The following is a 24,268-nucleotide window of genomic DNA, read 5'->3' on the forward strand; positions in this document are numbered from 1 at the left end:
TTATATATATGCGCATTACGTGCATGGTTATGCGCATCAGTTGAATTTAATTGTGGCACAATCTACAAGCCAAAACCAACAATTCCGTGTATTCTTTTCCAATTTGAGTGATATAACTAACTTCTTTAGCCACTCACACAGAGAATTGCTGTTCTTGATGGCGTTGTTGGCAGGAGAATTCCTCGTGCTTCTTCTACAAGATGGAATTTTAAGAGTCTTACTGTTAACACGGTGTACGAGTACAGAAAACAACTGATTGAATGCATGAAAAGGATTGAGTCGTCATGCAAGCAGTCAACAACAATCAATCAGTCGAGAGCTATTCGGCGTATGTTGAATGATCCAGTGTTTGTTTTTTGGCTGTCAGTTTTTCACAATATAATGCCGCACGTAGACATTTTGTTTAATCAGCTACAAAAAAGGAGCATCGATGCCGATAAAGTCAGGAAACATGTTGACAGTTTTCGACTTTCATTTGAGAAAGAAAGAGAGAATATGGATAAAGTGAGAATGCGAACTGAAATGTCGGTGCCAGAGCAGCATTCTAAAAAAAAGAAAGTGGAAGATGTTAATGTAAATAGAACTGTTGCAGCCAAGGTAGTATGTGATGTGATTACTAATCAAGTAAAGGAGAGGTTTTCTTTTCTTTCACAACATATTATTCTGCGCTATGCCTTTTTGATCACGTCCGGACCACCCGCTTCAAAAGGGAGGGGGGGGGGGGGGGGTTCGGTGATTCTTTATAAAAAGAGCCTAATGCTGTGAACCCCCATTTTCAAAAGTCACCAGCCGCCACTGGGTTCAATGTTAACTTAGGTAGCACTCTTTCTTTCTGAGATAAATCCTCACCATTTACTATATAAAGTATATCTAGATATAGGCAATAACTTGTAAGGATAATGTAAAATCACTGTTTTGGGCCATTTTTGGAAATTGCAATACCTTTTCTTTTAAAAGCATTATGCTTTTCCACAAGGTCCTCAGAAATTTCATTGCATACAGATTTTTTTTTAGATATATTTAAATTGTGAGATTAGTTAAGTGTTTTTAATGCCATACGTAGATTCCTAAATATATAACAAACAAAAAACTCAACAACACATGGTCCCAATTCTGGGAAGGAAATTTTTCATACGAAGATCCCCACTACATCTGAGATCAGACCCCAACTAGAAGGCCTGGCTACCACACCAAACAGTTTGATGTTCACACAACTAGGCAGAGATTCAGCAACTTGGTTAGTTGAACAAAACTACGAACTTTATTCTTCATTACATTCAAATTATATACCTTCACTTATATGTGGCTTTAATTTTTTCAAGTTCTCAACACTGTATACTACATGCAGGCATGCAACCACTTCTAACAGTTACCCTTTGTTTTTATAGTTTTTATATAAGGTACGTGGCTCAAATATCACTCCCTTAGTGCATCCGGGACTTGCTATAACACAAGTGCCAGTCATGCACATTGGTAATACCTCAAGCACAAGTTAAAAAAAAATGCATTTAAGAAATAGTATTTTGCCCTGCTGTTCAGTAGCCTGTGCATAGTGTTGTCTATGTGAATTTGAACGGTGACATAAATTACTTTTCACGTTATATTTGTAATTCTAAAGTATTATCTAATATGGTTAGGACGTCACACACACTATTTCCGTATCTGCAATGTTACAAATAGTTCTCATGTTACAAATTATTTAACTAAAAAAAATACCCCATTCTGATCAGCACCCTATCATAAGATGTAGCTATGAAATGGGTACATACGTAATTAAGATGATTCCACACGAAAAAGTAATACTGACAACAAAGCTTGGACAAATTAGTGGCTGACCCAAGTATTAACAAATATTTTCAGTACTACTAACCAGGAATCAGTTTTTCGTATTACTACCTTCAGCCCACTCTGTTATGTTGCTCTTAAAATGCAAAACCCAGACATTTTTTTATGTAGTCACATACATTAATAAGTGTTTTCAAAACATAAAAAAAAATCACTAAGCCACAAAAAATGTTTGTGTTAATTTATTCCATTGGAAATAATAAATTCTATTTTAATTTTTTATAATACTGAATTATTTTTTTGTAGACTACAAATAAAAAATACATCACATAATTTTATCAGTTTCACTTATCTCTTTTAAATAATAAAACTAAAATATAATATTAGTATGTACACATTACCAAAACACTCATTAATAACACACATGCTCAAATGTATTTCAATTAACATTTAAAAATCAATGTAATGCCAATGGCCTATCAGAAAACAGAAAATACCACTCTGTGAAGAATTGAGTGGCCCTGAGAAACTGTTACATAATACATTAACATTTCACAAAACATTTATTCATTAGGGCCAAAAAAATTGTTTAAACAAAAAAACCATAAAAATCTTCAATTTAATTATTCATAATATGCTTAAGTTTTTTTCTTATAAAAAATTTTTTCCAAAGTAAAACTAACTCTGTATATTCAAACTTTTGCATTCAAATGTACAAATTATAACTAGAAATTTTGAAAATTTATATTATATAATAGTGCACCAATAATATTAGTTACAAATACATACATATTTGAGCTAAATGTAAAAAAAAAGGGGGGGAGGGAGGGTTATCTGCTGTTTCTGTAAAAGTTAACACATCATATCCACACAGCTTTAAATTGTAAGAGTAAAGGTTTTTTGAAATGTAAACAGTAACGTAAAAACATTTAAACAAAATGTCACTGATTTTTGTTAGTTACTATTTCTGTTTAATAAAGTTTTCTCATTTCAAGTAAACAAAAATCTAATAGTAGACATTTTGGTCAAGGTAATATTGTGTTTGTGTTGACTTTTTATTATCTATGTCTTGGTAAACTGCTGTTTGCATTCTAGAAGGTTATTTATAACAGTCTTGATGTGTTAAATAACATGCTTATAACATCCGGTGAAGAAACCTTCTAGGATGTCCCATGCGGTGCAGTTACACTGCTACGCTGTCATCGCTCAGCGGTGAACCAGCATGTTGGGTATCATTCACTCTCTTACATGTTAACATTTGTGCTTGAGATGTGCCTTTTTTTTTAACTAGTAATTATCTGACTTCAGGCTTTGGTATCTAGATCCAGAAGTTCTATATTGGAAACATATTGCTTCCAGCTGTACGCGAGCTTGGCTAGGAATGGTAAACTCTCACACCATACCATTCTCCACAGAGGTCGTATGCTACAAAAAAAATTTTCGACTTTCGTACTAACCACTTGTTTTCGAGTGGAAAATATTGTATGTGGCAAGTTGCCTCTTAAGAAATCTGGTTTTCATGATGTAGTGTAACTGTTTTATAGTGAGGTGAGCATCTTTTGTTTCTCATATGTTGTCCCATGGTCATTTATTGCGAACGTTTTTCGTTTACAAGCATAATGAAAATAATTATTATACTTAATGCTGCCACTAAAATAATAAAAGAGAGTTTTAACCCATGAATTTTTACAGACCAAAATATTTTTACCTGTTTTACATGTTAAAAAACTTTTAAGTGCTTCCGTAGCGATGATGAGCATTTACACTCCTTACCTAATTTCAGTGTCATTTTTTGCAGTTTAATTCAGGTACTTAAATGCATGCTGTGAGTCTGTTAAAGATTATTTTTTGCTATGGCATGTACAGCCATAATGTTTACTTTCCTATCCCTGTGCTGTGTTTACTCTGAAACATGGTATGGTTTGTGCAAAATGTGCAAATTGCTTACCTAGTGTAAGATACCTAGTGTAAGAGGTTCCAGCAGTAGGCTGGGGCACAGTGACAAGCAGCAAACAAACACCTGACGTCATCGCAGCTGACAGGTATATAAACCCGAGCAGTTAGCAGCCTGTCAGTCAACACGCAGAACATCTGACATTATTCTGGGAGTGCTTCAGTGGACGAGCAATCAGAAGCTCTACAATAAAGCTACTAGGGACGAGGAACAAGTGAGCAGACACTTTGCCCGAACGAGTACCAGTTCGTTATGCTACTTGCTGACAATTTGCTGCAGCAGTAATGTCGGTCGCAGAGCAAGTACTTATGAAATGTCGGAAGCTATTGAGGCACCGGTAGTTGAGTGAGTGGAGAAATCTGCTTCATAGCGGTTGCTGGTTGAGCGAGAACTTGATGCATTTGGAATGTCAGTTACAAACCCAGTACTGAAGATATGTCGGTAGCTAGGTGCGTGGGAGACTTTGTGCATCACGACATTTGCGGAGTGAGTGTGACTCTCACTGCTTCGCGATGGTTGTCGGAGCGAGTGTGAGAGACTGCTTCACAACTGGGATGCTGAGCGATCAGACTGAGTGCTGAAGAAACGTTGGTAGCAGAACGAGTGCGAAACTCAATGCAGCAGGAAAGTTGGTCGCAGAGTGAGTACTACTGAAACGTCGGTAGAATAACGAGTGCTAACTGAGATTCAGTAGCAGAGCGAGTGGAAGATTCGCTGCTTCACTACAGCTGCTGAGAGAGTAAGAGACTGGCTACTTCACGGCAGTTGCTGGTTGAGTGGGGACTCAATGCAGCAGGTATGCCAGTAACAAAGCGAGTACTGCAGAGACATTGGTTGCTAAGCGAGTTGGAAGTACGAAGGTCAGAGAGTGAGCCCCTCATAGTCTGAGTTTTGCACGTGGGTTTTAACCTACAGAAGTCATCTATGGATAGCGTGCTTGTTATGTTGTACACTGCCCGTATTTGGGCCTATATGCATGCAACAAGCAGAACAATTTAAAATGCACAGAAAATTTTTTCATAAAACATATTTTTAAAATTATGTTCATCAATCCCATTTCAAGGTCATGATTTTTCAAGCGCAAGCTGGTCCCCTCAGTAAGAGGGCTTTATAATTCCAGGGGACGGGGGGGGGGGGGTCTTAGCCCCCCTTGGGATTTACACTCATGGTGAGACTCATCGCTTGCACGGAAGAAATGAGATGAGTACCCCGGCGGTAGTTGAGACTGTTTGTTCAAGACTTAATATTTAATAGTAATCTATCAAAGTTGAAACTAGTAGGTTGCGACCTCCTAACTTTTACTAGAGACAGTAAATAATGGAGAGTAATGAGAATTGTAGAGTTCAAAATTTGTTTGTGAATTGCAGAATATTAAATGTCATTGATGACTGAAGCCGAAGAGAGTTTAATACAATTTGTCAGAATTATAATATAGATTCTGTTCAGTAAAGGTAAATAATTTTAAATTCTTTATTTCTAGTTTGTTATCGTTAACTCTGGTAAAGTAGGTGTAGAATTGCTGCGGACTGCTGTGGAAGGCAGGAGCAATCTTCTTCAAGGTGTAATCGGCACTATAATAATTTTGTGATTGTCATTAATATTTTGGTATAAATAAGAATGTATAAATGTTAACATGAACATCGTTTACCCCTATTTCCAAGTGTGTTGGTATTAATCCTTACAATTTTCCAAATGTGAATTAGTTTTAAAAAGCTTTTAACAGTTACAGTTACCAAAAAATGGGTGTGTGTACTTAGGTACATGCGTGAGAAGTTATACTTCTTTGGCATCATTAAAAAATAGTTTTTAATTGCATGCGAAAATAGTGCGTGGAGTCCCTCCGCGCAGAAGAAGTGAAACTTCGTAATGTGGAAATGAAAATAGGAAGGGGTAGAAATTGATTTTTAGTGAAATCTTATTGTTTCTTTAAGACATACTTTATTAACATTGCTTACAATTCACAATTGATCGCATCTTTTAATTATGATTTTCGAGTGGAGAAATATCCAAATATATAACATTTACAATGGGATTATGATAACTAAAGTAAGATACGAAATGTTTGAGTTCTATTTTTTCAATATTTCTTGCAAAAACTGCATCAATGGTAGTTCCCCCTTTGGTTGTTGGATCATTCCTACCATTTATCATTTCCAATGCAAATTTGTCTTTAAGGAAGGTTAATAATGTTTCAGCTTCAGGTAACGAGAAATTCACATTAAAATCTCCTGCAAGGATCACAGGCCGCTCACGATAATCAATTTCTTCACCAGTAAATTCTGCCAGTGCTTGTGAACCTGCAGTGGATAGTGGCAATAAAGATTTTGCAATAAATAATTTAATATCCATCATGGCTGCATTTGGTGAAATATAAATGGCAATTAGAATCAATTTCTTCGGATTATTTTCGCTGTGGTTGACGTTGAAATTGTCACATCAGGGTTACCTGAGTAAGGAGCTTTTATATCTAAATGTGGAGTCACAATATGACATCTATTTTTCTGATTGTGATAGATAGCAACCCCTGCATTCCGAATTTCGTTACCTTGAAATCTTACAATGAAATCAAAATTTGGTATGAGAACAGGAGGTTCATTATCGTCCATAAACGTTTATGATAACATTAAAATGTTCGATTTTTCAAAAACTCTATCCGTCAAATCATTGGCGTGTGCACGAACACTTTGACAATCAAATGCTATGATTGATAAGTTTTTTTCGAGTTGATAAATTTACATAGTTCTTCATCCAAGGTGGAAAGTGGATTTTGACGCAATTTCATCATCTCATTCCGTAAAGCGATGCACGAGCGGTCGTTACTCCCGTTCCCATGGTAAAATTTCTTATGTTTGTTTACTGGGATAATATACAAGCCTTCAATTGAAACCGCTCTCGACATGGCAACGTAAACCAACTGTTGGGATTGAATTTTTTCATAATAATAAACCACCTCATTGAAAGTTCCCCCTTGCTACTTATGAATCGTTAATCCACAGGCTGGTGCTAGTGGAAAATGATTTCTCTTAGCTGAGATACTTCTTTGTCTATTAAGATAGATTGTAGCATTTCGTCGACCGATCGGGACAGCTAAAGGATTGAGATTATTAGCGATCATAAATGAACGTGTCACGGCCCGAGCTTTTACTCCAGTTCTTTCACAATTCGGAAATATCAACCATACCCAAGTAACTTCCCCGTTATCATTTCTTTCGATGTGGTCCAATTTTCCCATGGCGCAGTTGGCCAATCCATCAGCAACTTCAATGTTGGTCGTTATGATGTAATACTGCCCAAGGACGAATGTCAAACATTTCAGTAATCCACTGGTGTCTGCTGGTAATTTTTTTTCAAGTGCTTTATGTGCACTTTCAAGTTGTTCCTCGTTGTCACAACCTGAGATGAAATCTATAGCCTCAGATATTGTCTGATTTGGTTGATTTTCTAGAATTTCTCTGTTACATTTATCAACAGTTTGGTTGGAATAAGCCAGACGTATGCCCTGCGGGCATAACCGATTAGCTTCTTCCGTCACAAATTTCAATTCCACTAGTGCAAGTTCGACATCATCCAATCGATCTCCATTTCCTATCTTCGTTAAAATCATCGAAAATACAACATTTGATTGACGCATGACTTGGGTGAGTTCGTGAAGTTTGAATGAGCGCCAAGTTTTTGAACCAATATAATGTTTCGATTGTTTGAAGATAGGTGTGGCTTTCACTGGTGGGAGTTGTCTTAAATCTCCAACCAGTATGACATCCAGTCCTCCAAAAGGGGTATCTGATTTGCCTGTTATCAATTTCAATCTTCTATCAATTCGTTCCAAAAGCTCCGCTCCAACCATACTGACTTCATTGATTAACATCAAGCGAATGTGTTGAAACAATGATCTGAATTGTTGTAATGCTTCAGAACTCAAGCTATTATCTAAGCTGGTGGATAATGATAGAGCAGTGTGAATGGTCGTACCGCTGATTGCCACTGCAGCTTTTCCTGTCGAAGCACATGTTAGGTACGCATTGCAATGTGCATTTGTGGTTCCATATTTATTATAAATTTCCATGATCAGACAAATCACGAAGGTTTTTCCGCATCCGGCTCGGCCCATCAGGAACACCAGCAATGGTTTAAATGGTTGCGATGTTAAATAATGGATAGTTTCTAATCAAATCGATCATTGTTCAAGATTGGTTGCTTGCATAAGTTGACAAAATTCTTCATTTGGCATTAAATTCTCTCTCCGCTTTGCAATCGCTCGGAGACGACTCAAAGTTGCTAAACGAAGAACATCGTTGATGTTTGAATCGGGATCCGCATACATATCATTGAATGGAGGTGGCTCTGGAACTGCTCCCGGACGAACTTGATTGTCTAGTTGCCTCAAATCTTCTTCTTCACGATATAACTGTTCACATAGTCTCATAGTTTCCTCAATTTTGATGTTAGATTCTAATTCCTTTTGACGCTCCATGATGATGTTCTCATTTTCTGTGTAGATTTCCAGAAATTTTGCCTCAGAAAGTAGATCTATCTCTTCGTTGCGGAAGGGAATATGTAGCATCACCATTTCTCTTTTGTACTCTTCAAACTGAGTTGCCATATTATAATTTGTATATCTTACTAGCTAAACCCGGCCACGCTTTGCTGTGGAACAGTTTAATATTAATTCATTGTTTAATTTAATATTTTACTGTGCATGGCTGTGGAATGTAATAGAAGAAATAAAAATGTGTTTAGCTTAAATATTTTTATTGTAAAGCTAATGGAAGGACTACATTCCTTGTTTTCCCATTTTTTGCATAAACATATAGATCAGATGGTTTACCGACTCTGGAGCACCCGACATATAACTGTCCATGAGAGAAGCATTCATTTTCTAAATTCAAACCGCACACTTGCAAAGATTGTCCTTGTGCTTTATTGATGGTCATAGCGAACGCAAGGCGTATTGGAAATTGAAGTCGTTTGAACTCGAACGCCATATCTGTCGGAATAAGTGGCATTCGTGGAAGTAATACGTCTTCACCTTTATGAAGTCCAATCAAAATTGTTGCTTCAATAAGATTATCCATTAATTTTTTAACTACTAATCGTGTACCATTACATAATTTAGGCTGACAGATATTTCAAAGCAATATAATTGGCACACCAATTTTCAAATTCAAAATATGTGGTGGTAATCCTGGAACATCGAGTGAATTGAGAAATTCCGTTGGAAAGTTCACTGCTTCATTTTGGTGCACTACTGAATCAATAGATTTGTATGTCATTGTTTCACCTTCGATTCTGTTTATAATACTATTGTTCATATCGTGTACGTCAACATTTTTAGCCGCTAGAATGGCTCTTTCGCTCAACCATGCCTCAGATGGATTTTTGAATTTTGTTTCGATGTTTTGGAATACCTTGTCTACTAATTCCTCTTTTGAATCTACGATGTTGCATAAATCAGATGATAAGCTGATTTTTCCTGTTTCTGGATTTGTAGGTACAGTGCCGTTACCAACTTCAATTAATTGTCTTGAAAATATGACTGCCGTTGGATCGTTCTGAAGTTTAACTCGCATATTCGTGGTTAAATGCATTTTTTTTACTGTGCTCCAAAAATTTGAATATTTTTTAATTTAAACGTATTTTTATCAATAGAGTCGAAAGAATATACTTTCAAATTAAATAAAGTTTTTTATTCTTTCTTGATATATATATATATATATATATATATATATATATATATATATATATATATATATATATATATATATATATATATATATATATATATATATATATATATATATATATATATATATATATATATATATATATATATATATATACACATATACATATTTGTGTAAATTATAGTCGTCAAGGCACAATGGTCGAGTAGCCTGATGTGCTTGAACTTCGACAATATGGTACAGCATCGTCGAGCGTGGTCACAACTAAGTTGGGTGACCATGATATTTAGTTATAGAAACTTTTTTTTCCGACTTTTCCGGTGGATTTTCCCAAACTTTTATTTCATATAAACACTCTTCTGTTAAGATGCAATGTTCTGTAAAAATTTCAATCCAAACCATCGTATACTTTCCGAGTTTTGCGGCCAAATACATACGGAAGCTAAATTTTTATATATATAGATAATATGTGAGGTGTTCATTTTTTTTGTATTCATTGTTATTACATTTATAATACGCACAAAATTGAGCAATAGTGAGATCATTTAAATCCTGAGGCCATCTTTCATATTTATCAATGGCATTATCCTTCTAAATATTGGTGGATTCATCATTAAGGTCTGCCAATTCCGTGCGTGCTTTTTTCATTCTTTGTCGATCGACAGGCCATGATGTTGGAATATACGTTACTGATCTGGTTGCATGTGACATCGGTTTACACAACAACCACCAAACTGCTTCTTGGCTAGAAATTTCCACAGAATTCAATAAATTGACGCTCATTTTTTTCGTGATTTCAACCACTCCAAAATCAGGATATTTTTCAGTTATCTCAAGAATCTGTCTTTGCAAATTACTTATCCCTCGATTTGATTTATTGACGTAGTTCACTACGTACATTGCACACGAATATTCGTCCAATATGAACTGCAAATCCATGTTCGATTTCAACACATTGAACAAGAATGGATTGTATGGATTATGCCATTTCTCCGATGGTTCACGTTTTAATAATACTCGTGGCCGACTGATTCCAGCGGAAACAATTTTATAATAATGCTCGTCTGAAGTTATATTGTTTATTTGATAGAAGTCATCAATACTATTGTAATCTGTAATTTCGTACTGGGATTTGATTATCTTGTAATGATCAGCATATCAGGCAAAATTCTGTTCTTCTTTATCCATAGGAATAAGTATTTGCATAGACCGAGAAGGCAGGAAAGGTGCTTCGAACTGACATTTCTGTGGCTGATAACCCCGCACTTTCTTATAACACGTAAACGTGTGTTTGTATGTCTGTAGCTTGATGTTACCTGAGGCTTCTGAGGTTGATACTGAGATTAAAGTATCGATCAATGTTATCGCAGCTTCTTTGTCATCGCCTAGTCGACTGTTTGGTGCATCTTCCAACCAGAGTAAAATATGAGCGTGCGGACTCCCACGATGTTGAAATTCGATTCGTTTAAAATAATCTTTCACTTTATATTTTTTTTCCAAATGGGCATAGGCCTTTGTTCTGTAGGAGATCATTAACGTGTTAACTAATTTGTCAAAATAGATGGCACATGTGACAGCGTCCTCGTTGATAAGTGTACTTTTTTGCAACCAATTGAGTTCACTTGCTTCATTTTCAGAGATTATTCTTCCATCTTTAAATTTCTGTAGCAACTGCAGCAATGGGATCCATTCAATTTCGTTTGCGCTCATCGTGAGGAAAACCGTCGGCCTACTACCAAGTTGCCGAATCATGGCAAATAGATCTTTTTTGCGCTGGGACCAATAGTACACAGCATTCGGTATGGACTTCAAGAATGCGAGATTTGTTTCTAGGCAATCGTTAACATATTTTTCTGATTCGATTCGTTGTTTCGTCACTTTTGTATCATTGCCGATAAACTTGAAGGCAACAGTAAGTGATGAAGCAACAAGCAGTCTCATATTTTTCGCAGCCATATACAGCAAATGGCGAGGATTAACCCCTCGTCGATCAGTTCGTCGTATTTCACTCGTTGCCATTTGAAAAGGTGTGACTGAAATTTCCTCACGAAATGTTCTCATGTGACCAAGATAAATTCCTGGAAATGATAGTTCCTCGGCGTACACGTCAAACAGCAGAAATTTTGGAATTTGATTTTCTCCTGGTGCAAGTCCCAAATATTTATCTTCATCCCATAATTAGGTTTGCTGCTGAGCAACGAGACTATCTTCCATTGTGATCGCTTCACTCAATTCATCATTCAGTATTTCTCCATCCGTTACAGGTCCATTCCAAAAAGACTGATCAATTTCAATGTCATGATACAGTGGAGTATCTTTCAGAAAATTCCACCAAGTTGTAACTGTCCTTTTACTAACCAAGCTTTGAACGTAGCTGGATTTGTGAATTTTTCTTTTCTTGATATGGACATTTATTGCATGATCATCTCCAATATCCCGTGGCAGGCGTTTTACCATTGTATCCACGTTAACAGACACATTTATCGCCGTATTGACCATGAACGTGTCTTAAGCATTTAATCTGCATAAACGGGATTCCAGGTGAGATCAATCGTTCCGTTATTATATCCAGTGGTGGTAATTTTTTTGGCATTGGTGGATATTTGAAACCATTATAAACTGCATAAGTTGGTATTTTGTTATGTTGCACTGACTGAAAACACGTTGCACACAATTAGATACTTTCTCTCGAAACATTTGGTAAGATTCTGTCCCGAAATTCATGACCAATATCTGAAGAGAGTCCTCTCAAATCTTGTTTAAACCATAATCGATCACATATCGAGAATGCAAAACCACAATTGTTCTCGGTGAATTTTGTTCTAATGTAGTTGTGAACTTTCTTATGCTGATGGAATTGAGTATATGGGACTTGTGTATTTATCCTTGCATTTTTGTCACCAATATTGCTGGTATTTTCATCAGCAATCTCCATTGAACCGTCGTTGGTTTTCGCAGCCCTCGTAGATTCCCGTTCAGCTTTTTTCCTTGCTCTATATTCTCGCTGATATTCTGCGGGTGTTTTCCTCCTTGTCATTGGTGGATTAATAGAAGGCTCAGCAGTCGTTTGTGGATTAATAGAAGACCCAGCAGTCGTTTGTGGATTGATAGAAGGCCCAGCAGTCGTTTTTGGATTAATAGAAGGCCCAGCAGTTGTTAGTTGGTCTACTATAGTTGATTGATGAGTGGTAGTAAATCCCCCCGTCGAAATTGATGGAATTACAGCTAGCGAATCAATGATTATATTGTCACGTTTGGCTTTTTTACGTACTCGGTACTCTCTTTGGTATTCCGCGGCTGATTTCCTTTTCTTCGATGTTACTGATCCTGCGACGTTAATTGTAGAAGAATCAGCAGTTGTAGAAGGATCACTAGTTCTATTTAACGAATCTTTTTCCTGCTCCGCTCGCTTCCGTGCTCTGTAATCACGGTAATATTGTGCATTTTTCCCTCGTGGACCTCTTGAACCAGTGGAAGTGCTTGTGGTTGCCTCATCGTCTCGCCCTGGAAAATGTATTTGTATTAAAAACACGCAACCACAACAAACAAAGATCCTGATATGAATAAAGGAAATAAATTTGTAAAGATTCATAGATTGATTTTCAGAGAGAGAGAGAGAGAGAGAGACACCTATTGAATGTTTATAAAACTAACTTTTTTATAAGAGCAGATTTTCATGAAATAAATCATGAAATCATTCAACGATAAAAGCTGTTTATTTAATTAAGCGGACGGGTTCGCCCCAAGGAGAAAATTTATGCGGCGAGACCTCGTGGACATAGAGAAATGACACACACTCACTATTTATGTGTCTATGAAACATGATTTATTTCTGCAATTTAAATTCTAATATACAAAAAGGGTATTGAAAATTGAAACAAATATGGCGACACTACAAACTGTCAGGATCTTTATTTTTTTCTTACTCTCTACTTAGTTCCTTACAATAGCAAAACTTAATGGCTTCTTATAATGATTATATTGTACGTCATAAAATTAAGATTTCTTTCCTTGAGCCGATTTTGATGAAATAAAGATTATATTTCTTTCTCTGCTACGCTCAAGTTAACTTGAAAACCCCATTAAAATTCGTATAAAAGTTTTGTAGAACACCGCGTACAAACAGACAGACAGACAGACAGACAGACAGACAGACAGACAGACAGACAGAATAATGTATGTGAATGCGTCATAATGTAATTTCAAAAGAGAAAACCTAAGAATCAATTGATATTCACAAGAGACGTACCTTGACATAACCTTAAATCCGTCGCATTGTCCGTGGGATTGTTTTCACTCATTTTTTACAATTGTTATCCACTAAATTTGAAAATAAATAACTGTATCAATGGTAGTTACCCTTTTGGTTTTCACGACGCTCACACTGTTGGACACTACTCGTTGCTAACGCTCGCGCATGCGTTCGAGTGCCACGCATTCACTCTCGCTCTGTCTCTTTCTATTCCCCCACCCCAGGAGCATTAAACGTTTAACGCAACCTTGTTGGAAGTCACATTAGAAGTTTCACTTCCAAAATAAAGAAAATAAATTTGTAACGATTTATAGATTGATTTTCAAAGAGAGAGAGAGAGAGAGAGAGAGAGAGAGAGAGAGAGACCTATTGAATGTTTATAAAACTAACTTTTTTATGAGAGCAGATTTTCATGAAATAAATCATGAAATCATTCAATGATAAAAGCTGTTTATTTAATTAAGCGGACGGGTTCGCGCCAAGGAGAAAATTGACGCTGCGAGACCTCGTGGACATTGAGAAATGACACACACTCACTACACTCACTATTTATGTGTCTATGAAACATGATTTTTTTCTGCAATTTAAATTGTAATATACAAAAAGGGTATTGAAAATTAAAACAAATATGGTGACACTACAAACTGTCAGGATCTTTATTATTTTTTTTACTCTCTACTTAGTTCCTTACAATAGCATTCACCCTTGCCTTTGAATATATATACTGTATAGAAGTCGCGAGTGGATAGGATTTACTCTACGTTTTTCAGGACCATATAATGAGTAGCTTGGGAACTTCACCGCTGCAGTGCGCTGCCGTAACGCCTTGTATCGTCTTAGGTTGTTATTTGCACATTAGAGCGCAGCACTGTCGCCCGTTGTCATTCCCCCGCACCCCCCACCCAACATTCACTGCAGCTCAAGGTCATTCAACGGGAGTTTGTGCGCCACAAAACTGTAGTGATGAGAGGCATGGTAGAGGGTGGGTGGAGGACAACGCATGTTTGAGCGAGGGTGGGGAAGGGGTGTTTGAAGAGTTTGACACTTGTCCGCTAGGGACCACCACAAGTCGATGCCCTAGAGATGGTGGCGATTGCAGCAGTGAATTAACCAACTACCTCAAACCGTATTAGAAATTTTAACCTGGGCTGGCGACTTCTATACAGTATATATATTCATAGCCCTCGCTCTCTCTCTTTCTATTCCCCCTCCCCAGGAGCGTTAAATGTTTAACGCAACCTTGTTGGAAGTTGCATTAGAAGTATAACTTCAAAAAAGGGATAAAAAATTACTTTTGAATTATGTAGTATCATTCAAACATTATATAATAAGGTTACGCATGGCATTTTAGGGGCTATGGCTCACAGCAATCATTTAGTGGCTGATCTAACATAACTCTTATAATCTAAAATTACCACTACAAATAATACAAATTCCTCTATACAAGAGTAAAAAATGAGTGCATCAATCATACCAAAATAAAATTATTATCAAGAAAGAACACAAAACTTCAGATACTATTTTCTGAATTTTATTCAGAAGTTGATACTCTAAAAATTACCAGAAATAAGCCTATTGATTAGATTTTATTTATTATACATGTGAAAGAATACAAATGTTTATTTCTTACATAGTGATATAATAATTATGATGTTAAAAATAACATGTTATTCAAACAACAGAATTATTTTATGTCATAGGAATATAAATGCATGAACGAAAAAGGGTTATGGTTGCAAATTGCATATCATATTTCAGGTTGTAGATAACATTCCTAGCAGAATCATTACCTCTGCTGAATAGTTTAAAAATTTGTCAATTTTAATTGACTCTGACATATATATATGCCATTTGAATCTATTTATTTCAAACGCAATACAGCATGCAAGGGTGCGGACCTGGACCACCCATTATGAACGCTTTAGCACCACACGACCTGACTCGAATAGTTCCAGAATACCAAACAAGCTTCCGTTGAGATGATACCACATGACTTCCAACTTGAGTGCGAATGGAAACTCAAACATAGGGCAACAGGATGACCAATAGAATGCCTAGTAGCAATCATTTCCAGAGACTTAGAGCCCAGACAGCACCCAAGTACCATTGGATTATCTGATTATAATATGTTCAGCGTGATGGCGATGTAATTTAATGATATTTTGTGATTGTGTTAAGAATTTTAAACTATTTCTCAACATTTACTTAATTTAATTTGCTAAAAAATTCTTTTTAATTAAATTTTTCCAGCTATTGGATTTTCAATGTTTATTCAAGAAGTTTTATACGTAATCCACTGTTATTTTTATCAACAGGGTGAAGGTACCATTGTATTATATGTTTAGAATATGTTCAGCATCATGGCGATGTATGTTAATGATAATGTAATGATTCATATTATTTATTTGATTTAATTTTGTTAGGCTAAAAAATTGATTTACTTAATTTTTGCCTGCTAATAGAAGTTCAGTTTAGTCAAGAAGCTTTATAAGTAATCCACTAGTATTTTTCTTAGCAGGGTGAAGGTACTCTATTTAAATTACATTAGTGTGTTAAAGAGAGACACAAAGAGGCAGATGGGTCTTTAGTGAGAAAAAGATAAATATTTTCCACATGTAAGATACACTGTAATGAAGTCACAGTGGAATGTGAATGATATTCTGTATTCTAAGAGAATGACTGATGTGTAGAATATGTGTTGGGAGTGGATTCACCTCCTTCTCGTGGACACAAAGGTGATCATGTCAACCATTTAATTAGTTGTTCGTTCACTACTGTACCAACTGGCCAAAGATCCCATGTTTAATCATTCATACTGGTTAAGGACAAGTTTCAACTTTAAGGCATGGTCTGAGCCAGGTTGCAGGTAATTATTTCTGGAATGTAAATTGAAATATTAATTTGACCCAATTTTTCAGTGGTCAGCTCACACGACCATGTACAAAGGTTTTTTTCTCTGTGGTACCCAGTTATAAGGTAATTCCAGGAATTTCTCATTGGTAGTTTCTGTTCTGCAATAATCATCTATTTATTTTGTTACACAGTCAAACAGTAATAACTTGGTGAAACAGATATTTCTTTATATGTTCTGTGAAGACACGAAACTGATTATTTCTTATGTAATGTCCGCCATTTTTACATTTGTTGTTAAAGGAGAATATGTACCAAAAAACATCATTAGATCTTTCAAGCTTTTTATGTACGTTACATTCATCAAATTAACTAATTCTACAAATTCAAAAATGAAGCGTCCAACATAAAATTTTTTCAAGTGTTTCTATGAACTGTACAGGGTCACATTATTATTCTGTTAAGAGTTTCTCATCTCTGTATTCACATTCATAAGACTGCTCTATGAGTCACCTGAGCTGAACACAATTACATTAAAATAGCTCTTCACTAGTATGTGTTCTCATATGTCTAGCAAGATTACTAGAACTATTGAACCTAGCAGAACAAAGTGAACATGAGTATGGCTTCTCACCAGTATGTTTTCTCATGTGGCTGCTAAGATGACACTTTGTAATGAAATTAGCAGCACACAATGAGCATGAGAATGGCTTCTCACTAGAATGTGTTCTCATGTGTCTAGCACGATTACTAGAACAGTTGAACCTAGCAGAACAAAGTGTACATGAGTACGGCTTCTCACCAGTATGTTTTCTCATGTGACTGCTAAGATGCCACTTTTTAATGAATTTAGCAGCACACAATGAGCATGAGAATGGCTTCTCACCCGTGTGAGTTCTCAAGTGTATAACAAGTTTACTCTTATCATTGAAATTAGAAGGACACAATGAGCATGAGTATGGTTTCTCGCCAGTATGGGTTCTCATGTGTCTAGCAAGATTACCAGACCTGTTGAACCTAGCAGAACAAAGTGAACATGAGTATGGATTCTCACCAGTATGTTTTCTCATGTGGCTGCTAAGATGACACTTTGTAATGAAATTAGCAGCACACAATGAGCATGAGAATGGCTTCTCACCCGTGTGAGTTCTCAAGTGTGTAACAAGTTTACTCTTTTCATTGAAATTAGCAGGACACAATGAGCATGAGAATGGCTTCTCACCCGTGTGAGTTCTCAAGTGTATAATAAGTTTACTCTTTTCATTGTAATTAGCAGGACACAATGAGCATGAGTATGGTTTCTCACCAGTATGTGTGCTCATATGGATATTAAGATATTTTCTGATCGTAGCACCATTAACAGAACATGGAAATCGCTTCTTACCACTATGTATTACATTGTTATTGTTCGCTCCAACAGAAAGAAATGTTTTAACATCTCTTGACTGTATAGCTTCTTTGTCTTTATTCTCCAAACTCAAATTAGAGGTTCGTATCAGGGCTGACTGAAATAAGCAACCATAATGTGCTGTTAAATCATGTTTCTCCACGCACGTTGACAAATTTTTTTCATTTTCAGTCCTCTCTTCCTCCAGACACTGCAATGCATTGCTTTTTGCACATCCTAGAAAATACAACATAAAAAATTAGAGAGAACCAGTTTATGACATAAATATGCTGATATTCACAAGTGTAAATATTTTTAGAATTTTCTGTATGGCACTCTAAATATCTGTACGAGAGAAAATGTACTGTAACTATAAAGTGAAATCAATTTAATTAATTAATTAATTAGGGTTATTCACTGTAAAATTTAAAAAAAAAAATTATAATTTTTATTTATTTTATTTTATTTATTTGAATTTTGTTACATGCGCACCAACAGTCCGGGGACTTTAGTGGTGGGCACGACGTATACAAAATATACACAAATACATAAAGAAACAAGAAACAAAGGACAAGACATCCATATAAACAGACAACACAAGGACAAATACAAATATAATACTTAAAATAATAATTAGTACAAAGTAGTAAGGTAGTAAGCAGCAAGACATAAAATTTAATAGAGTACAATAATATAAACGTGAAAGAGAAAAAATACTAACTATAATTAGTATGAGGATATAAATTACATTAAATACTTTAAAACATAGCTCTGTTCACAATTGATTTGACTTGGTGTTGTGTCTATTATAGTTTGAAACGAGTCTATAAATAAGATCATTCTTGTTAAAAATAGTCCATAAACTAGAAAAGAGGCGAGAATTGAATTGGGGGATTCTCAATCCGGTGTTCTCAAGAATATAGCTACATTTAATTTTATAGTTATAAATGTTATGTACAAAAAGATAGTGCAAATAGGCTCTACGGTCTGCTAGAGGAATGAGATTGGGATGCGGAAAAACTCTATGAATTATTAGTTGAGACAATTTGTTTTGTAAATTTTCTAGTTTCTCAATATCAGTCGACCCAATGTCATTCCAGATACAGTAGAACCCCGATTATCCGTGTTAATGAAGGAGACGAGTGAGTCGGATAATCGAAAATCGCGGTTAGCCGAGTCATGCTTGCCTCAAAGGTCATTAGCCCACAGACAGCCATCTGTGGACATTCGGAGATTACATATATACACATGCTTTGTGTGCGTGTGCGTTGTTGACATACAGGCGGACTTCTTAGTGCTGGGCAGCAGTGGTTTTTAAGTCTTTCGTGTGCGGAGACGTGGGCACGCGAGTCGTTGTTGCACCGAGGTGTGTGGCTAGCCGCCCGCCAGTCCGAGGGCCCAAGACAGCTGATAGCTGCCAAGGTCACGCATTCTTTTCATCGCCCGTAAGCGACGCTGCCACACTTAGCTCATTTCTCTGTTGTCAGTAACACCATCGGGCTGGTTATTGTTTTACAGAACGACTGCCTTCAAAATTCTTTTCGAGATAAGATTTTTCATACCAGTGCATTGAGACTTGATTTGATGGTTTTGAAACGGTGTCTCTGTCATTGGTCCCGCAGTGCAGTCCGTGGGCGTGGATGTCACCATGGTCAGCTGCCGGGGCCACCGGCCACAGGAGGGTCGTCGTCGCGTAGGTGGTCGGTTCTCAAGAGCGGTCGTCGGGGTGGTGGTATATGAATTTTAAATGTTAGATTTTTTATTTTTAGCTTGCTGAACGTGGAATTAGTGCAAAAACGGCCTATTATGTCTTAGTGTTGCAGATAGGTCGGAAATCTTATAACGACCACCTCTCTATAACGACCCTAATCTCGGGAATTGTGAGGGGTCGTTATATCTATTCTCCGTTCACTCTTAGCTGAGTTTTGAAATAAACAAACACCGTCGTATCACTGCGCCGCGTCAGCAAGTGATAGGCTGAATTTATCTTGCGTGCCAAGCACTAGTTGCAACACACACACTTCCGTACAGTCGGTGCTCATAAAATAACGGAGAAGTAATATAACAGGAATATGGTTCTTCTGTCAAGCCTAGTTTTTTTTTAAAAATTTGCGTCTGCTGTGATAAAATTACGCCACTTAATAGTACACCCTCCGACCTATTCTGTTGAAACCATTCAAACAAACAAGCGTCCAAGCTGCTAAATGTGGATTCTTTCGTCGTCTTGCGTTTATTTAATCCACTTGAAGTGTCAGCCTGTGAAGCAAACTGAAGGATTTTTTCGCGATTTTTTATGCTGTCGCGCACTGTTGTGTTACCGACATCAAACTCAGTCGCAAGTTTGCAATCGTTTCTCCACTCTGAAATCTTTCTATAATTTTTGTTTTGCTGTCGATGGACAGTACCACTCGCTTTCTTTTCTTTTCATTTGATGACATGATGAAATGTTGCGCTCAACACTTCCGCACAACACAACGGTACAATCCGTCGGAATGCAGATCACTGTTACAATACATAAAATTATCACCACCTTCACGCTTCAACAACGTACACTAATGGAATGGACTGTCTCCATGTGCCGGGTTAATCTCTGTGGCACGGCGCCGTGCTGCGCGCGGGAGTGTACAGTCCGGTCATGCGGACGTGGAATCGCGCACCAGTGTATAATCTATTCACGTAACATGGAACACAAAAATATTATGTACATACGTATGTATGTACTAGTATTTTTTTTAAAACTTTCTGTGTATATAAACATAACTGAGTCAAAGTACTTTGACCAACATACATTTTGCAAAGTATTTTAACATTTACATACATTTTGAATCATTGGTTATATGTAACTAAAAAATTGGACTTGATGGACATAAATCGCGGTTAATCCGCGAATCGGATGATCGAGTCGCGGATAAGCGGGGTTCTACTGTAGTTGAAAAGTATTCTAATTTAGATCGAATTAATGCCAAGTAAAGAGAAATAATTGAATCGGAATTGGTAGCATAATGTGTGATATATATTATAATAGCAAATGTTCTTTTTGAAATAGAGTTTAAGTAGTCGATTAGTTTATGAAAAAATAATTTTGAATCTAGAAAGACACCAAGGTCTTTTATAATGAAAGTTTTTGAGATTGGGTTACTATTCAGAATGTAATTATAAACTATAGGGTTATATTTCCTAGTAAAGGATATTACCTTAGTTTTATTATCGTTAAGATTGACCAAGTTTAGAAGACACCAATTATTGATTTCATTAACGTCCCTTTGTAGAAGAGCGCAATCATTGACTGTAGATATTATTTTAGAGATTTTCAGATTGTCAGCAAAGAGTACACCAGTTGAGTAATTAAGGACCATGGTAATGTCATTTATAAATATATTGAAGAGGAGAGGTGAGAGAGTGACACCTTGTGGTATTCCAGAACTAGCATGGTGTAAAGAGGATTTATGGTTATTGACAGATACAAAAAAATATCTATTATTGAGATAGCTAGAAAACCAGTTCAAGTAGTTAGTACAAAAACTAAAGTATGATAGTTTTTTTAAAAGTAGCAATGGTTTACTGTATCGAATGCTTTGGCTAGATCAAAATAACAAGCATCTGCCTGACCTATGTTAGTAACTACATTATGGATTGGGTTAAGAAAAGTAATTAGGTTAGTAGTGGTGGACATTCCAGATCTGAAACCGTGCTGACTGGCTGATAATTTATTTTGAAGTTGAAAATTTAAAACTTTGTGTATAATTTTTTCAAATATTTTTGCGAAGCCATTAAGTAAAGATATTGGTCTGTTGTTTGACACAATCAATTTAGAGCCATGTTTGTGTATCGGAATGACCTTTGCTATTTTCAATTTGTCAGGGAAAACTTGAGCATGCAAACTGGTGTTAAAGATATGATAAAGAAGAGGAACTAATAAGTATGAACAGCCTTTTAAGATAAAATTAGGGATGTAGCACATAGGAATAGAATCCGAGGACATGTTTGAAGATGTCACATTATTGGTTGAAGTCTTGTAGACACTGGAAAAATATTGTGCAAAAACATTAGATAAAACAGTTGGATCATCACAAATATCATCATTGATTTTTAAAGAATATTGTTCATAGTAACCATCTTTCATTAATTTAACATACTTCCAGAATTTCTTTGGATTGTTCTTGATGTTGTTATTAGTAGAGCGGATCCAATTAATTTTATCACGTTTTATATAAGATTTTGCCATTTTGCGAAAATGTGAAAACTGTAAATAATAATAAGGATTTTTGGATCGTTTATAAAGTTTGTGAAAATGTTTTTTTTTATTTTAATGCTTGAATTAAGTCATTAGAAAACCATAACGGATATTTGGGTAATTTTTTAGAAATTAGTGGTATAAATATGTTCATATTGTCAGTTATACAATTTGTTAAAACATCCACCTGATGATTAACATTGGTTGATTCATAGAAATGAGACCAGTCATAATTTTGTATGGAGTTATAAAGACCTAAAAAATCACCGTCCTTGTAATTTCTGTAGGGAGGATTAACACTTCTTGAGCTAGAATAAATTTAAATGTTAATGTTTAGAGCTGGATGATACAGATCTTCTTTGGTAAGTATTTCAGAGGGTTGCGTTACTGTACACTGAGGTAGATTTGTTAAACATAAAACAAGAAGATTTTTGCAAGGTTGGGTGTGATTATATTGGGTCAGACCCAATGTAGACACAAAATTGAGAAGGTAATTGGCTTTGGATTTGACATGTGAATGAGTAATGTTTGAAGAGTGCTGAGTGAGCCAATCAATACCTGGAACATTAAAATCAGCAAGAATTAAAATATCTTCTTGAGTGGTAGATAGTTTTTCTTCCAAGTGTTCAAGGTACTCGAGATATTTATTCGGCGAGATGTCCGGGGCTAGGTAGATAGTTCCGATGATAAAAGTTGTTGCAGGAGACGTTTTTACCTTGATCCAGATAGCTTCAATACCGGGAAAGTCGTAAATGTAAACAGGTAGCACTGATAAAAATTTGGTATTGTTAAAGGCTGAAAGTACACCACCCCCTTTATTTTTCAGTGTAAGTTGAGGATTTCTATCATTTCTAAAAACTATATACTGGTCTGTGAAATAGTGAGAATTTATGTTGTTATCGTTGAGCCAGGTTTCTGTTAAACAAATAATGTCGTAATGAGAGTTTAAAAGGTTTTCCAGAAATTCGTTAGACTTAGTTCTTAATCCTCTCACATTTTGATATGCAATATCATAATTTCTAAGGAACTGCTTCACTGTGGGAAGTAGGATGCTCCTCCAGCATCAAATTAGATGTGGAAGTTGACGCCATTGGATTAGGAGGCATGATGGTCACTGCTGTATTGTCTTGATTGGTAACATTAGTGTAGACTTGATCCGGATGTAGTTTACCGTAAAACGGGCTAATTAAACAGCCACTTGGCCAAAACACAATATTATTGATTCTACTGAAGTCATTTTCAAGTACTGATGTATGAAATGAAGCATAAGTATTATACTTCGTTTGGAGTTTAGTAACTTTGACCTGAGATAAATTGAGTTCATTTGTGATGTAATCCATAATTTCTTGTTCTTTAACTGAGGCTTCAAAACGGGTAACAAACAGGGATTTAGGATTTAGTCTTTTTGTAGATAGGTTTGGAGACAGTTTTAAGAGTGGATGTAATACGTATTGCTACTTGGGGTGGAGATTTCTTACGTTCTTGATCATGGGTACCAACTGGGTTTTCATTATGTCTTGACTTATGCAGTTTTTGTACCAACGTGAAACCTTCATAGTCGACTCGCTGGTTGTTATTGTTAGAGTTCCTGACCGTGCACGTTTCTTGCTGACCAGAAAGTAGGTCACTGCGCGTGGAGCTGTTGCTGGGTATACTCTCATCTGAGTTTTGCTTTATGTATAAGCTTTTTTGATCTCTTTTAACTCTTGTTTGATTAAAGAGTATTCTTCCTTTGAGTCCATTAACAAGGATTTATGCACCACATTTTCACTCTTAAGCTCATCAAACTTAACACAGAGAGATTTTACCATATTAAATAGATCATCCATGTTGGTGTCTTGAAGTTTCAGAGTAAATGAAGGTGAATTTGAATTTTTATTCAGGCTGTCGACCGAATTATTTGACGATTTTTTCGTAGGCGACCTGAACATGGCTAAATTAGTATTATTAATACAGTTCGCAAATACACCATCTTGTAAGGGTAAGGGAAACCCCTTAAAGTCTTGCTGATCTAATAGAGACAAATCAATATTGGTAGTTATCACACTTTGAACATCAATTATTACAAGAACCGAGTGCGCGCACAAGACACGTCTGTCCGGCTTGAACTCCCGGCCGACACTGA

General features: G+C 36.1%; 1 protein-coding gene across 6 annotated transcripts in view; it reads right to left on the bottom strand.

Annotated features, from left to right (window-relative positions):
- Nucleotides 1–24,268, bottom strand: part of LOC134527977 (gastrula zinc finger protein xLCGF3.1-like) — a 137,098-nt gene that overhangs the window by 16,087 nt on the left and 96,743 nt on the right. For 2 of the 6 annotated variants that reach the window (XM_063361098.1, XM_063361101.1), the window contains exons 5-6: nt 17,907–18,146; nt 11,597–12,924 (exon numbers count right to left, since the gene is read on the bottom strand). The exons of 1 other annotated variant lie outside the window; for it this stretch is intronic. In XM_063361098.1, the coding sequence (XP_063217168.1) occupies nt 12,095–12,924; nt 17,907–18,146 (1,070 nt within the window). In that variant the 3' untranslated portion in view covers nt 11,597–12,094. Of the gene's footprint in view, nt 1–11,596; nt 12,925–15,252; nt 18,147–24,268 lie in introns of those variants that run through there. 3 more of the 6 variants (XM_063361097.1, XM_063361100.1, XM_063361102.1) reach the window with 2 other exon arrangements.

This window comes from Bacillus rossius, chromosome 1 (genome assembly GCF_032445375.1).
Source record: "Bacillus rossius redtenbacheri isolate Brsri chromosome 1, Brsri_v3, whole genome shotgun sequence".
Classification (NCBI taxonomy): Eukaryota; Metazoa; Arthropoda; class Insecta; order Phasmatodea; family Bacillidae; genus Bacillus; species Bacillus rossius.